Source organism: Salvelinus fontinalis, unplaced genomic scaffold (genome assembly GCF_029448725.1).
Source record: "Salvelinus fontinalis isolate EN_2023a unplaced genomic scaffold, ASM2944872v1 scaffold_0023, whole genome shotgun sequence".
NCBI classification, from domain to species: Eukaryota; Metazoa; Chordata; class Actinopteri; order Salmoniformes; family Salmonidae; genus Salvelinus; species Salvelinus fontinalis.
In genome coordinates, this window is record NW_026600232.1 from 822,933 (window position 1) to 840,511 (window position 17,579).

At 46.0% G+C, this 17,579-nt stretch overlaps 2 protein-coding genes across 2 annotated transcripts in view; one reads left to right on the top strand and one right to left on the bottom strand.

Annotated features, from left to right (window-relative positions):
* Nucleotides 1-17,579, bottom strand: part of LOC129842218 (parvalbumin alpha) — a 48,398-nt gene that overhangs the window by 8,713 nt on the left and 22,106 nt on the right. The gene's annotated exons all lie outside the window — the stretch shown is intronic.
* Nucleotides 14,518-17,579, top strand: part of LOC129842220 (neutrophil cytosol factor 4-like) — a 34,387-nt gene continuing 31,325 nt past the window's right edge. The window contains exons 1-3 of the mRNA XM_055910676.1: nt 14,518-14,792; nt 15,603-15,687; nt 15,913-16,072. Coding sequence (XP_055766651.1) covers nt 14,758-14,792; nt 15,603-15,687; nt 15,913-16,072 — 280 coding nt within the window. The 5' untranslated portion in view covers nt 14,518-14,757. The remainder of the gene's footprint in view (nt 14,793-15,602; nt 15,688-15,912; nt 16,073-17,579) is intronic.

The following is a 17,579-nucleotide window of genomic DNA, read 5'->3' on the forward strand; positions in this document are numbered from 1 at the left end:
TGGCATCTACATAGGTTTCAAAGCTACCTAACCCTTCTAGCAGTACGGGTTACCAGTGGCATCTACATAGGTTTCAAAGCTACCTAACCCTTCTAGCAGTACGGGTTACCAGTGGCATCTACATAGGTTTCAACGCTACCGTAGAATCTTTAACAGTTCATCTTCCACTTCATCACAGGTAAAACAAGTTAACGTTGATCTTTGACATGTACTCATGTTTCAAACCCTTCTAGAGTGTTAACAGTTACACTTCATCACAGGTAGAACAAGTTAACGTTGATCTTTGACATCTATATACATGCAGTATATGATTGACAGCGACCAAAGCCTTCTGGCACGTACATAGGGGTCGAAGGTTAGTGTAGCCCACTCGAGGTAAAACAACTTGACGATTAGTCTTGACAACATGACCCTTACACTGCAGGGTAACATGTCACGTCAAGTGTTGTATAACTCTACGACATAGAACTGTATTTATGCCTTTGTAAGTCATGGAGAACACATTAGCTTTTACAATAACGACCTGACCAAGAAGGAGCAATTTAACTAACTACAACTAATTTGTTAGCTAAAGTGACATATACCGTTAACTACAATGGTTAAATGTCTTATTTTTTAAACATTATTTTAACCGGACCATGGCCCAATCCCAAATCCATCCCTATGCCCTATTTCCTGCATTTGTGGAGATCTGAGAGGATTCGATTGGTATAAGCAACATGGTAATAGCTTCATCTTGCCCTCTGATAGGCTAGGTTGAAGTGTCACCATATTGCTTATACCAATCAAATCCTCTCGGGTCTCTACAAGGTGATGAAGGGCTGAGAGATGGATTTGGGCCTGTGTTGTGTGGGTTGTCTTTAGGGGACACCAGATGTCCTCTCTATCAGATGGTGCAAAGCCTCTTTTTAATGGGGTATTTATCCCAATAGCAGCTATTTATCACCGTGTTGGGTGACGGGCGTTGAAATGAGGAAGTGCTGCTATAGTCCTACATTTGACTGCCTTCAGGTTTGTGTCATGCAACGCTCAAATAGACTATGATGTATGTGACTATGATGTATGTGAGTATGATGTATGTGACTATGATGTATGTGAGTATGATGTATGTGACTATGATGTATGTGACTATGATGTATGTGACTATGATGTATGTGACTATGATGTATGTGACTATGATGTATGTGACTATGATGTATGTGAGTATGATGTATGTGACTATGATGTATGTGACTATGATGTATGTGACTATGATGTATGTGACTATGATGTATGTGAGTATGATGTATGTGAGTATGATGTATGTGAGTATGATGTATGTGACTATGATGTATGTGATGTATTGCACTGAGTAATATTTCAACCTTGACATCATATAACAGTTGTATGAGTCATGGAGTCGTACATGTCTTGGTTTAAAGTACATAAACACACACACACACACTCGTCTCGGTCTACAGTCGCACGTGCAGTCATATTTTGGCTGAGTGGACAGGAGACTGACATCTCCAAGCAGACCATAGAATACTAGAACCATTGTTTTAGGAATATTCTAAGAATGACAAATATCCTGAGCATTCCGTCTGGGTCAGAACTGGGACTTAGAACAGATGCAGGTTTTAGAACGGAATTCTACCAACATCCAGCCTTTCAAGAACACAGAATCACTACACAGAATTGTCTATACATGCTGTGTGAATTCACAGCACACTACATATCAACCTGTCCAACACTTCTCAAAACAACAATCCTTTTCTAACACAAGATGACCAAAAACAAACCAATGGAAACTGAATAAAGAACATTCTTTTTCTGTGAGTTTGAACGTCAGGCATTAACTGCAGACCCCAACCAGACAGTATTTGGTTGCAATAATGAATAATAATTATGCATCCAATGAAAACCAATCCCACCACCCAGACCTTTCAATGATCAACCTTACCTGGCTAGTGAGGGACTAGACACTGGAGAGAGAGAGAGAGAGAGAGAGAGAGAGAGAGAGAGAGAGAGAGAGAGAGAGAGAGAGAGAGAGAGAGAGAGAGATGGAGAGAGTGAAGGAGAGAAAGAGACAGGAGCTGGAGTTGAGATAGGGTAAGAGAGGGGGGTGTCCACTATCAGTCTTATATATCACACTCGCACACACGCACGCACGCACGCACGCACGCACGCACGCACGCACGCACGCACGCACGCAAACACGCAAACACACACAGACACACAGACACACATACACACATACATACATACATACACAGCATTTATTTTGGGAGAGTATGGGAGAGGGACAGTGGGGTTCAAGACATGACGTACTAACACTGCCCTAGGGTCAGATCACTTTCTCAACATTACTAACCAATCAAACACTACTATTAATAAAACATTTATTTGCTGTCCTCACTATCTACCTCACTATCTACCTCTCTACCTCTCTCCCTCACTATCTACCTCTCTCCCTCACTATCTACCCCTCTCCCTCACTATCTACCTCTCTACATCACTCCCTCACTATCTACCTCTCTCCCTCACTATCTACCTCTCTACCTCTTTCCCTCACTGTCTACCTCTCTCCACCTCTCTCCCTCATTATCTACCTCTCTCCCTCACTATCTCTCTCTCTCTCTACCTCACTCCCTCACTATCTACCTCTATCCCTCACTATCTACCTCTCTCTACCTCTCTCCCTCATTATATACCTCTCTCCCTCACTATCTATCTCTCTCTCTACCTCACTCCCTCACTATCTACCTCTCTCCCGCACTATCTACCTCTCTCTACCTCTCTCCCTCATTATCTACCTATCTCTCTCACTCTCTCCCTCTCTCCCTCACTATCTACCTCTCCCCCTCACTATCTACCTCTCTCCCTCACTATCTACCTATCTACCTCACTATCTACCTATCTACCTCTCTCCCTCACTATCTACCTCTCTACCTCACTATCTACCTCTCTACCTCACTATCTACCTCTCTACCTCACTATCTACCTCCCTCCCTCACTATCTACCTCTCTACTTTACTTCCTCACTATCTACCTCTCTACTTCTCTTTCTCACTATTTACCTCTCTCTCTCCCTCACTATCTACCTCTCTCTCCCCCTCTCTCCCTCACTATCTACCTCTCTACCTCTCTACCTCACTCACTCCTCACTCTCTCCCTCACTCTCTACCTCTCAACCTCTCTCCCTCACTCTCTCCTTCTTTCCCTCTCTACCTCTCACTCTCTACCTCTCTCACTCACTCCCTCACCCTCTCCCTTACTCTCTACCTCTCTCCCTCTCTCCCTCACTCTCTCCCTCTTTCCCTCTCTACCTCTACCTCTCTCCCTCACTCTCTCCCTCTTTCCCTCTCTACCTCTACCTCTCTCCCTCGCTCTCTACCTCTCTCCCTTGCTCTCTACCTTCATCTTTCTCTCTCCCCCCTTCTCTCTCTTCCGCTCAAGGCTTCCACATGCTTCGGTTCTGCTGAATTTGGCTAGGTGACCCAAATGAGTGTGATCGCATACTCCCTCAAATTAGTATGATTTAATCTAAGATAACTCAAGAAATCAAGTAATCAGAGAAAATACAGCTGACCTTGGTAGCCTGTTTCTACAGTCTGCTTGATAACATGTTTCTATAGTCTGCTTGATAACATGTTTCTACAGTCTGCTTGATAACATATTTCTACAGTCTGCTTGGTAGCCTGTTTCTACAGTCTGCTTGATAACATGTTTCTATAGTCGGCTTGATAACCTGTTTCTTCAGTCTGCTTGATAACCTGTTTCTTCAGTCTGCTTGATAACATGTTTCTTCAGTCTGCTTGATAACATGTTTCTACAGTCTGCTTGATAACATGTTTCTACAGTCTGCTTGGTAGCCTCTTTCTACAGTCTGCTTGGTAGCCTGTTTTTCTGCAGTCTGCTTGATAACATGTTTCTACAGTCTGCTTGATAACATGTTTCTACAGTCTGCTTGATAACCTGTTTCTTCAGTCTGCTTGATAACCTGTTTCTTCAGTCTGCTTGATAACATGTTTCTACAGTCTGCTTGATAACATGTTTCTACAGTCTGCTTGGTAGCCTGTTTCTACAGTCTGCTTGATAACATGTTTCTATAGTCTGCTTGATAACCTGTTTCTTCAGTCTGCTTGATAACATGTTTCTACAGTCTGCTTGATAACATGTTTCTACAGTCTGCTTGATAACATGTTTCTACAGTCTGCTTGGTAGCCTGTTTCTACAGTCTGCTTGGTAGCCTCTTTCTACAGTCTGCTTGGTAGCCTGTTTCTGCAGTCTGCTTGATAACATGTTTCTACAGTCTGCTTGATAACATGTTTCTACAGTCTGCTTGATAACCTGTTTCTTCAGTCTGCTTGATAACCTGTTTCTTCAGTCTGCTTGATAACATGTTTCTACAGTCTGCTTGATAACATGTTTCTACAGTCTGCTTGGTAGCCTGTTTCTACAGTCTGCTTGATAACATGTTTCTATAGTCTGCTTGATAACCTGTTTCTTCAGTCTGCTTGATAACATGTTTCTACAGTCTGCTTGGTAGCCTGTTTCTACAGTCTGCTTGATAACATGTTTCTACAGTCTGCTTGATAACATGTTTCTACAGTCTGCTTGATAACATGTTTCTACAGTCTGCTTGATAACATGTTTCTACAGTCTGCTTGATAACATGTTTCTGCAGTCTGCTTGATAACATGTTTCTGCAGTCTGCTTGATAACATGTTTCTTCAGTCTGCTTGATAACATGTTTCTACAGTCTGCTTGGTAGCATGTTTCTACAGTCTGCTTGATAACATGTTTCTACAGTCTGCTTGATAACATGTTTCTACAGTCTGCTTGATAACATGTTTCTACAGTCTGCTTGATAACATGTTTCTACAGTCTGCTTGATAACATGTTTCTTCAGTCTGCTTGGTAGCCTGTTTCTACAGTCTGCTTGGTAGCCTGTTTCTACAGTCTGCTTGATAACATGTTTCTACAGTCTGCTTGATAACCTGTTTCTACAGTCTGCTTGGTAGCCTGTTTCTACAGTCTGCTTGGTAGCCTGTTTCTACAGTCTGCTTGATAACATGTTTCTACAGTCTGCTTGGTAGCCTGTTTCTACAGTCTGCTTGATAACATGTTTCTACAGTCTGCTTGGTAGCCTGTTTCTACAGTCTGCTTGATAACCTGTTTCTACAGTCTGCTTGGTAGCCTGTTTCTACAGTCTGCTTGATAACATGTTTCTACAGTCTGCTTGGTAGCCTGTTTCTACAGTTTGCTTGATAACATGTTTCTACAGTCTGCTTGATAACATGTTTCTACAGTCTGCTTGATAACATGTTTCTACAGTCTGCTTGATAACATGTTTCTACAGTCTGCTTGATAACATGTTTCTACAGTCTGCTTGATAACATGTTTCTTCAGTCTGCTTGGTAGCCTGTTTCTACAGTCTGCTTGGTAGCCTGTTTCTACAGTCTGCTTGATAACATGTTTCTACAGTCTGCTTGATAACCTGTTTCTACAGTCTGCTTGGTAGCCTGTTTCTACAGTCTGCTTGGTAGCCTGTTTCTACAGTCTGCTTGATAACATGTTTCTACAGTCTGCTTGGTAGCCTGTTTCTACAGTCTGCTTGATAACATGTTTCTACAGTCTGCTTGGTAGCCTGTTTCTACAGTCTGCTTGATAACCTGTTTCTACAGTCTGCTTGGTAGCCTGTTTCTACAGTCTGCTTGATAACATGTTTCTACAGTCTGCTTGGTAGCCTGTTTCTACAGTTTGCTTGATAACATGTTTCTACAGTCTGCTTGATAACATGTTTCTACAGTCTGCCTGATAACGTGTTTCTGCAGTCTGCTTGGTAGCCTGTTTCTGCAGTCTGCTTGGTAGCCTGTTTCTGCAGTCTGCTTGGTATGCTGTTTCAGCAGTCTGCTTGATATGCTGTTTCAGCAGTCTGCTTGGTAGCCTGTTTCTGCAGTCTGCTTGGTATGCTGTTTCAGCAGTCTGCTTGGTAGCCTGTTTCTGCAGTCTGCTTGGTAGCCTGTTTCTGCAGTCTGCTTGGTATGCTGTTTCAGCAGTCTGCTTGGTATGCTGTTTCAGCAGTCTGCTTGGTAGCCTGTTTCTGCAGTCTGCTTGGTATGCTGTTTCAGCAGTCTGCTTGGTAGCCTGTTTCTGCAGTCTGCTTGGTAGCCTGTTTCTGCAGTCTGCTTGGTAGCCTGTTTCAGCAGTCTGCTTCTTAGGCTGTTTCGACACCCTCTCTGCCTAGCTGGAAGAAATTGATATAAAATTGTTTATTTACATAATATATACACTACTGTTCAAAAGTTTGGGGTCATTTAGAAATGTCCTTGTTTGTTTTGTCCAGTAAAATAACATCAAATTGATCATAAATACAGTGTAGACATTAACGTTAATGTTGTTAATAACTATTGTAGCTGGAAACTGCAGATTTTTTTATGGAATATCTACATAGCCAGCAGCATACCACCCTGCATACCACTGCTGGCTTGCTTCTGAAGCTAAGCAGGGTTGGTCCTGGTCAGTCCCTGGATGGGAGACCAGATGCTGCTGGATGTGGTGTTGGAGGGCCAGTAGGAGGCACTCTTTCCTCTGGTCTAAAAAAAATAAAAATATATCCCAATGCCCCAGGGCAACGATTGGGGACACTGCCCTGTGTAGGGTGCCGTCTTTCGGATGGGACGTTAAACGGGTGTCCTGACTCTCTGAGGTCATTAAAGATCCCATGGCACTTATCGTAAGAGTAGGGGTGTTAACCCCGGTGTCCTGGCTAAATTCCCAATCTGGCCCTCAAACCATCATGGTCACCTAATAATCCCCAGTTTACAATTGGCTCATTCATCCCCCTCCTCTCCCCTGTAACTATTCCCCAGGTTGTTGCTGCAAATGAGAACGTGTTCTCAGTCAACTTACCTGGTAAAATAAAAAAATAGGCGTACAGAGGCCAATTATCAGCAACCATCACTTCTGTGTTCCAATGGCACATTGTGTTAGCTAATCCAAGTTTATCGTTTTAAAAGGCTAATTGATCATTAGAAAACACTTTTGTAATTACATTAGCACAGCTGAAAAAAGTAGTTCTGATTAAAGAAGCAATAAAACTGTCCGTCTTTAGACTCGTTGAGTATCTGGAGCATCAGTATTTGTGGGTTCGATTACAGGCTCAAAATGGGCAGAAACAAAGAACTTTATTCTGAAATAAAAGCTGCGTACTTCTCTCATCACAGAACAGCGCAAACTGCCTCTAACCAGAATAGGAAGAGGAGTGGGAGGCCCCGGTGCACAACTGAGCAAGAGGACAAGTACATTAGAGTGTCTAGTTTGAGAAACAGACGCCTCACAAGTCCTAGACAGACTCAACTCTCCCTCTATCCTTCTCTACCTATCTCCTTTATCTCTCCCTTCATCTCCCTCTATCCTTCTCTACCTGTCTTCTTTATCTCTCCCTTCATCTCCCTCTCTCCCTCTCTACCTGTCTCATTTATCTCTCCCTTCATCTCCCTCTATCCTTCTCTACCTGTCTTCTTTATCTCTCCCTTCATCTCCCTCTCTCCTTCTCTACCTGTCTTCTTTATCTCTCCCTTCATCTCCCTCTATCCTTCTCTACCTGTCTCCTTTATCTCTCCCTCCATCTCCCTCTCTCCCTCTCTACCTGTCTTCTTTATCTCTCCCCCGTCCCTCTCTACCTGTCTTCTTTATCTGTCCCTTCATCTCCCTCTCTACATGTCTTCTTTATCTCTCCCTTCATCTCCCTCTCTCCCTCTCTACCTGTCTCCTTTATCTCTCCCTCCATCTCCCTCTGTCAATCTACATCTCTCTCCCCATCTCCCTCTGTCAATCTGTATCTCTCTATCCTTTATCTCTCCCTCAAGCTCTTTAAAAGGCTCCCCCTCTCTCACTCCCCCTCATCCCTTGCTTCGTCCTTCTCATCTTCCTCAGACTATATTTATCAGTCTTTCTCACCAGCTGTTGACAACCAAGGCCAGCAGAGCTAGATCCATCTCTCTGTGGCTGCTCACTGTCAAAGGTGTGTGTGTGTGTGTGTGTGTGTGTGTAATATCCCAGACATACTCCCTATGACACAAAGAGGGAGTCAAAAGCCTGGGCCACAGCCGTCTGTCTGTCTCTCTCCCCACCTCTTTTCCTCTCCCTCTCTCTCTTCATATTGGTTGACCCTCCCTGTTCCTCCTGTTCTGTTCTCTCAGTTTCCCTCCCTCCCTGTCTCCCCCATTCCTTCTCTCTGTTCATCATGCTGTCTCCCACCCTCTATTGCATTACCCTGCATCAGCACTTCCTAAAGTATGGACATGCTACAGAGAGGGGAAAAGGAGAGAGAGAGGGAGACAGAGAGACAGAAATAGAGGCGGAAACAGTAACATAAGTCTGTCTGTGTTAAATAAGGAGACGACGGACCAACGGAAGGATAGAGGGTTAATCAAGGGCAAGGCAGAGACAGAAAGACAGAGTCAACTCATTCTAGAGAGAGAGAGAAGTGAAAGCAGCTCAGTTTTAAATGGTCCAAGTGCTTTTCAGCAGCAGGTGGAGCGTTACACCCTATGACAGGTGCGATATGGGTTACAACTCAGTGTGTATATTGTGAGCGTGTCTGAGGCTATGCCCTATGGTTTCATATCTTAGTGGACATGTCTGGATTACAATACAAAGCCAAAGCAAATAACATGCCACACACACAGTCTGTCTAACGGGAACACTCGACCGACACGCATGGCACTCGATGTTGAAACTCCGTCACCTTGGTAACATGGAGACCAGAGGGGATGAAGGGAAGAAGAAAGGAGAGAGAGAGAGATCTTGAAGTACAGTATGAGATTGATGTAGCCTACATTGACTGACTGACTGACTGATTGACTGACACACACACACACACACACACACACACACACACACACACACACACACACACACACACACACACACACACACCACACCACACCACACCACACCACACCACACCACACCACACCACACCACACCACACCACACCACACCACACCACACCACACCACACACACACACACACACACACACTAGCTTTTATGGTGATGCATACTATGTTTAGTATGGGCCCTAAAATCCATACTTCATAATCACAGAACACCATCTACAAAGGAGTTAGAAAAAGTCTAGTTAGAACTGTACATTCTTAGAAAAAAAGGGTTCCAAGAGAGTTCTTTGGCAGTACCCATAGGATAACCCTTTTTGGTTCCAAAAAAGGGTTATCCTTTCCACAAAGGGTTCTACATGGAACCAAAATGGTTCTACCTGGAACCAAAACGGGTTGATTAATAGGGTTCTCCTATGGGGACAGGCGAAGAACCCTTTAAGGTTCTACATAGCACCTTTATTTCTAAGAGTGTTCCATGTAAACATCCTGGGACATAACCTATTGAACACCTCTTAGGTTTTACATTATAACATGTTCTTCTGTAGTAGAATATATTTAGGAATGATTCCATGTTGCCTCCCTTCTCTCCTCTTCTGGGTGTGAAATAATAGTGAACCCCGGCAAAATGTTCTCACTTCTCAGAATTTTTGTTGGTTTACTATTCTAGTGAGGACTTCTGGTACTAAAAAGTATAGTAAAACGTACACACACACACACACACACACACACACACACACACACACACACACACACACACACACACACACACACACACACACACACACACACACACACACACACACACACACACACACACACACACAACACAACACACAACACACAGAGCAACTGATGTGACCTTGGTGTTAAATACACACTTGGATGTCTGAAGCTTGGAAGAGCCAAGTTATGGGCCTAGTGTGTGTATCTATTATGGGCTTCACCACTTGTGTCCAAATACATATCTACATTTCATCACGGGAGATTTGACACACACAAACACACACACACTCGGTTTCAAAGTGTCCGTGTAGTCAGTCGGCCTCACAGTATGAGAATAGAGAGGGAATCGATATGTCCTCTGTCATCTCTTTAAATGCCCAGATATTGGCAAGGATATAAGCGCACGCACGCACGCACGCACGCACGCACGCACGCACGCACGCACGCACGCACGCACGCACACACACACACACACACACACACACACACACACACACACACACACACACACACACACACACACACACACACACACACACACACACACACACACACATACATGCACACACACACATACATGCAGATGCATACATAAACACACTCACACGTACATGCACACGCATACACACACGCACGCACACACACGCATACATACACTGAGTGTACAAAACAATAAGGACACCTTCCTAATGTTGAAGTGTTCCACAGGGATGCACAGGCCCATGTTGACTCCAATGCTTCCCACAGTTGTGTCAAGTTCGCTGGATGTACTTTTGGTGGTGGACCATTCTTGATACACACGGGAAACTGTTGAGCGTGAAAAACCCAGCAGCGTTGCAGTTCTTGACACAAACTGGTGCGTCTGGCACCTACTACCATACTCTGTTCAAAGGCACTTAAATATTTGGTCTTGCCCATAATCCTTCTGAATGGCACACATACACAATCCATGTCTCAATTGACTCAAGGCTTAAAAATGATTATTTAACATGTCTCTTCTCCTTCATCTACACTGATTGAAGTGGATTTAATAAGTGACAGGGATCATAACTTTCACCTGGTGTCCTTAATGTTTTGTACATTCAGTGTACACTGCTGACTGTTCCCTCTACAAGATGCCTGAATAACTGATGTAGATATGCAGTTCGGAGATGGACATTCTGACTATGTACTTTGGTAAAGTGACTTTCTCTCTCTCTTTCTCCCACTCTCTCTTTCTCTCCCCTCTCTCTTCCCCCTCTTTCTCTCCCCCTCTCTCTTTCTCCCTCCCCCCTCTCTCTTTCCCTCTCCCCTCTCTCTCTCCCCTCTCTCTTTCTCCCCTCTCTCTCTCCCCCTCTCTCTTTCTGCCCCCCTCTCTTCCCCCCCTATCTTTTTATCAAAGAAAGGGGAATATTATGGTTGCGTCCCACATGGCACCATATTCCCTATTTAGTGTACTACTTTTGACCAGAACCCATATAGCCAATGGGAAACTTTCAATTGCATACTCCTCACTTCCTCTCTCTTCGTCTCCTACTCAAAACCCATTGGATAGGAAATCCAGAGGTCCCTACCCTCTGACCTTCTCCTCCAATGGGGTTTGAGAAGGAGACGAGGAGAGAGGATGTGAGGAGTATGCAACTGAGATCTTCCCTATGTAATTCGCCTAATGCCCTCCTCTCCTACTCTCTTACACCCACCTCTACCCTTTACTGCTCTCTTCTACTCTCTTACACCCTCCTCTACCCTGTTCTACCCTTTACTGCTCTCTTCTAACCTCTACTCCTCTCTTACACCCTCCTCTACCCTGTTCTACCCTTTACTGCTCTCTTCTAACCTCTACTACTCTGTTACACCCTCCTCTACCCTGTTCTACCCTTTACTGCTCTCTTCTAACCTCTACTACTCTCTTACACCCTCCTCTACCCTGTTCTACTCTCTTACACCCTCCTCTACCCTGTTCTACCCTTTACTGGTCTCTTCTAACCTATACTACTCTCTTACACCCTCCTCTACCCTGTTCTACTCTCTTACACCCTCCTCTACCCTGTTCTACGCTCTTACACCCTCCTCTACCCTGTTCTACCCTTTACTGCTCTCTTCTAACCTCTACTACTCTCTTACACCCTCCTCTACCCTGTTCTACTCTCTTACACCCTCCTCTACCCTGTTCTACCCTTTACTGGTCTCTTCTAACCTCTACTGCTCTCTTACACCCTCCTCTACCCTGTTCTACCCTTTACTGCTCTCTTCTAACCTCTACTCCTCTCTTACACCCTCCTCTACCCTGTTCTACCCTTTACTGGTCTCTTCTAACCTCTACTGCTCTCTTACACCCTCCTCTACCCTGTTCTACCCTTTACTATTCTCTTCTAACCTCTTCTACTCTCTTACACCCTCCTCTACCCTGTTCTACCCTTTACTGGTCTCTTCTAACCTCTACTGCTCTCTTACACCCTCCTCTACCCTGTTCTACCCTTTACTGCTCTCTTCTAACCTCTACTCCTCTCTTACACCCTCCTCTACCCTGTTCTACCCTTTACTGCTCTCTTCTAACCTCTACTGCTCTCTTACACCCTCCTCTACCCTGTTCTACCCTTTACTGCTCTCTTCTAACCTCTACTGCTCTCTTACACCCTCCTCTACCCTGTTCTACCCTTTACTATTCTCTTCTAACCTCTTCTACTCTCTTACACCCTCCTCTACCCTGTTCTACCCTTTACTGGTCTCTTCTAACCTCTACTGCTCTCTTACACCCTCCTCTACCCTGCTCTACCCTTTTACCCTTTACTGGTCTCTTCTAACCTCTACTGCTCTCTTACACCCTCCTCTACCCTTTACTGGTCTCTTCTAACCTCTACTGCTCTCTTACACCCTCCTCTACCCTGTTCTACCCTTTACTGGTCTCTTCTAACCTCTACTGCTCTCTTACACCCTCCTCTACCCTGTTCTACCCTTTACTGCTCTCTTCTAACCTCTACTCCTCTCTTACACCCTCCTCTACCCTGTTCTACCCTTTACTGGTCTCTTCTAACCTCTACTGCTCTCTTACACCCTCCTCTACCCTGTTCTACCCTTTACTATTCTCTTCTAACCTCTTCTACTCTCTTACACCCTCCTCTACCCCGTTCTACCCTTTACTGCTCTCTTCTAACCTCTACTACTCTCTTACACCCTCCTCTACCCTGTTCTACCCTTTACTGGTCTCTTCTAACCTCTACTCCTCTCTTACACCCTCCCCTGTTCTACCCTTTACTGGTCTCTTCTAACCTCTACTGCTCTCTTACACCCTCCTCTACCCTGCTCTACCCTTTACTGGTCTCTTCTAACCTCTACTGCTCTCTTACACCCTCCTCCTGTTCTACCCTTTACTGGTCTCTTCTAACCTCTACTGCTCTCTTACACCCTCCTCTACCCTGTTCTTCCCTTTACTGGTCTCTTCTAACCTCTACTGCTCTCTTACACCCTCCTCTACCCTGCTCTACCCTTTACTGGTCTCTTCTAACCTCTACTGCTCTCTTACATCCTCCTCTACCCTTTACTGGTCTCTTCTAACCTCTTCTGCTCTCTTACACCCTCCTCTACCCTGTTCTACCCTTTACTGCTCTCTTCTAACTTCTATTGCTCTCTTACACCCTCCTCTACCCTGTTCTACCCTTTACTGGTCTCTTCTAACCTCTTCTACTCTCTTACACCCTCCTCTACCCTGTTCTACTCTCTTACACCCTCCTCTACCCTGTTCTACCGTTTACTGGTCTCTTCTAACCTCTACTGCTCTCTTACACCCTCCTCTACCCTGTTCTACCCTTTACTGGTCTCTTCTAACCTCTACTGCTCTCTTACACCCTCCTCTACCCTGTTCTACCCTTTACTGCTCTCTTCTAACCTCTACTACTCTCTTACACCCTCCTCTACCCTGTTCTACCCTTTACTGCTCTCTTCTAACCTCTACTGCTCTCTTACACCCTCCTCTACCCTGTTCTACCCTTTACTGCTCTCTTCTAACCTCTACTGCTCTCTTACACCCTCCTCTACCCTGTTCTACCCTTTACTGCTCTCTTCTAACCTCTACTGCTCTCTTACACCCTCCTCTACCCTGTTCTACCCTTTACTGCTCTCTTCTAACCTCTACTGCTCTCTTACACCCTCCTCTACCCCGTTCTACCCTTTACTGCTCTCTTCTAACCTCTACTGCTCTCTTACACCCTCCTCTACCCTGTTCTACCCTTTACTGCTCTCTTCTAACCTCTACTGCTCTCTTACACCCTCCTCTACCCTGTTCTACCCTTTACTGCTCTCTTCTAACCTCTACTGCTCTCTTACACCCTCCTCTACCCTGTTCTACCCTTTACTGCTCACTTCTAACCTCTACTGCTCTCTTCGCTGACATCTAGTGAAAAGGAATCGACTTTACATGTTGCAACTGGGCCAAAGGCCTCCGATTAGATGGTGCTGCAAAGGGGCTGCGTAAAAATGATCTTCAACGGATCCCTTTCCTCCTCACCCTTCCTTTATTATGACGGCGGTTTTTTACGAACAGGTGCGTGGCTAAACATTCTATCTGGAGAAAACAGAAGACATTTACAACATACATGGTCCATTTATCAATTAGTGGCTATTTTACTCTGCCAGTCGCATGATTGTACAATGCCTGATTTTGCCAGTTGCATTGTGATTGACATACTTTTCAAGCTTGTACGAACCCACACAACAGTCGAGAGAGCAATAGTGAGAGAGGGATATATATATATATATATATATATATATATATATATGTGTTTTAACCTATTTTAACCTAGCAAGTTTACATCTGCATCATGACCATTTAGTCTATTTGATTTGATTCTCTGTTGAGAGGCTCGAGAACAACAAGACAAGTGTTTCCCTCCCCATCCACCTCAGCAACCTTCAGAAACGGCCGATGCGTGTAGCCTAATCATTTTGGGGAACTTGATTTTGGCTTCCTGATTGCACACGTTCTGCTCTGTCGCCTGTTTGCGCCTACTGATCGCGTTCGTTCCGCTCCATGAAACCGCTGTGCGAGTCTGTAGCAGATTTTCAGTTCAGGTTTCTGTTAATCGAAAGAGGGTTGAAGTGAGGTGCGACTGTGTTGTGATAAATCTATCAGAAAGTTCCATTCTTCAATCGGCCCGGTCTCCATCAACATGTCGTCGCTTCCCAAGCAACTACGAGACGAGAGGTGAGTTATGAGGCCAGTGGTAACAGCGGTTGTTGAAAGCAGCATAGGACTATTCTGAAATGTGAACTTCTGCATCCAGCACGGTTGTTAATGTATTTTACCCCTTATTTTACCTGTTAAATTGACTGAGAAGTGAGAAGAGGGGGGATGAATGAGCCAATTGGAAACTGGGGAAGATTAGGTGGCCATGATGGTATGAGGGCCAAATTGGGTATTTAGCCAGTAACTAGGCAATAGAATAGTAACAGCGAAGCTATTTCCCCTTTTATCTGTGGTAGTAGCCTATTCTTCTATAGTGTATGCTGCGGGTTTCCAATCTTTCTAGAATAGTCATCTGTCACGATTGTGAATTTGAAACTAAACTAAATTCCACAAAAGTCAACAGAGTGGCTCGTTTTGCAACATTCCCCCTACATAAATGCGTGTGTGTACGCTATGACGCGTGTTTCCTCGCATCACAGGTGCTGTGTGTGTGTGTGTGTGTGTGTGTGTGTGTGTGTGTGTGTGTGTGTGTGTGTGGTGTGTGTGTGTGGTGTGTGTGTGTGTGTGTGTGTGTGTGAGTGAGTGAGTGAGTGAGTGAGAGTTCTCGGTGCCATGAAGCCCTGCAATTGAATTTTACATCAGCCTGCGGTTGGACGGCTCTAACCTGTCTGATATGTTGCTGAACTTATATAACCCCCAGGGTTCTGTCCCAGCCCAGGGTTATATATATTAGTGACGTCATACAGCACGCCTTGAAGCTGCACGTCACCCAAGCATTTGTTTACTTCTTAGTTCTCCTCTCCTCCTCTCCTTCCTTCTCTCGCTCAGTGATTTTGACCAGCTTCCGCACAACATTCCCATCAGTGCCACCATCGCAGACATTGAGGAGAAAAAGGGCTTCATCCACTATTATGTAAGTATGTCTCTGGATGCTGGTTAACAGTACACTGACCACACAACGCACCGGGGAGAATGGGGAGAACGTTTTAAACGCTAAAAATGGTGTGAAAAGCATCTCAAAAGCTCATGTAATAATTCTCTCTCCCAACTTCCTCCCTCCCTCCCACTCTCCTCCTCTGCCCTTCCCTCTCTCCCATCTCTCTCTCCCCTCCTCCTCCCCCACCCTCTCTCCCGGCAGCGTTTTGTGATGGAGGTAAGGACCAGAGGTGGTAGTAAGTACCTGGTCTACCGGAGGTACAGCCAGTTCTTCAACCTGCACAGTGAGCTGGAGCTGAAGTATTCACCTGGTGACCAGGACATACCTGGACCTAACACCTGCCGGCTGCCCACCCTGCCTGGTGAGAGGGCCTGGGGGCTGGAGGGGTGGGGTGCTCAGTGAGAGGGGCTGGGGGCTGGAGGGGTGGGCAGCTCAGTGAGAGGGCCTGGGGGCTGGAGGGGTGGGCAGCTCAGTGAGAGGGGCTGGGGGCTGGAGGGGTGGGGTGCTCAGTGAGAGGGGCTGGGGGCTGGAGGGGTGGGCAGCTCAGTGCGAGGGGCTGGGGGCTGGAGGGGTGGGCAGCTCAGTGAGAGGGGCCTGGGGGCTGGAGGGGTGGGCAGCTCAGTGAGAGGGGCTGGGGGCTGGAGGGGTGGGCAGCCCAGTGAGAGGGGCTGGGGGATGGAGGGGTGGGCAGCTCAGTGAGAGGGGGCTGGGGGCTGGAGGGGTGGGCAGCCCAGTGAGAGGGGCTGGGGGCTGGAGGGGTGGGCAGCTCAGTGAGAGGGGGCTGGGGGCTGGAGGGGTGGGGAGCTCAGTGAGAGGGGGCTGGGGGCTGGAGGGGTGGGCAGCTCAGTGAGAGGGGGCTGGGGGCTGGAGGGGTGGGGAGCTCAGTGAGAGGGGGCTGGGGGATGGAGGGGTGGGCAGCTCAGTGCGAGGGGCTGGGGGCTGGAGGGGTGGGCAGCTCAGTGAGAGGGGCTGGGGGCTGGAGGGGTGGGCAGCTCAGTGTGAGGGGCTGGGGGCTGGAGGTGTGGGGAGCTCAGTGAGAGGGGCTGGTGGCTGGAGGGGTGGGGTGCTCAGTGAGAGGGGCTGGAGGGGTGGGCAGCTCAGTGTGTGTGTGTACACGTTATGTGTATGCCGTTGGGTGTGTCCTTGTACATGAATGTTCGGTATGCGTTACGTAAAAATATAATTCACCCTGTCATTGTTCACTTCTCTCCGGGGGGTAAGAATACCTGGTATTGTGTAAAACACAGATAGACCAGGACTCCTATTCCCTCTCTGTATTAACACCATATCAGACAGACCAGGACTCCTATTCCCTCTCTGTATTAACACCATATCAGACAGACCAGGACTCCTATTCCCTCTCTGTATTAACACCATATCAGATAGACCAGGACTCCTATTCCCTCTCTGTATTAACACCATATCAGACAGACCAGGACTCCTATTCTCTCTCTGTATTAACACCATATCAGATAGACCAGGACTCCAATTCCCTCTCTGTATTAACACCATATCAGTTAGACCAGGACTCCTATTCCCTCTCTGTATTAACACCATATCAGATAGACCAGGACTCCTATTCCCTCTCTGTATTAACACCATATCAGATAGACCAGGACTCATATTCCCTCTCTGTGTTAAACACCATATCAGATAGACCAGGACTCCTATTATCTCTGTATTAACACCATATCAGATAGACAAGGACTCCTATTCCCTCTCTGTATTAACACCATATCAGACAGACCAGGACTCCTATTCTCTCTCTGTATTAACGCCATATCAGATAGACCAGGACTCCTATTCCCTCTCTGTATTAACACCATATCAGTTAGACCAGGACTCCTATTATCTCTGTATTAACACCA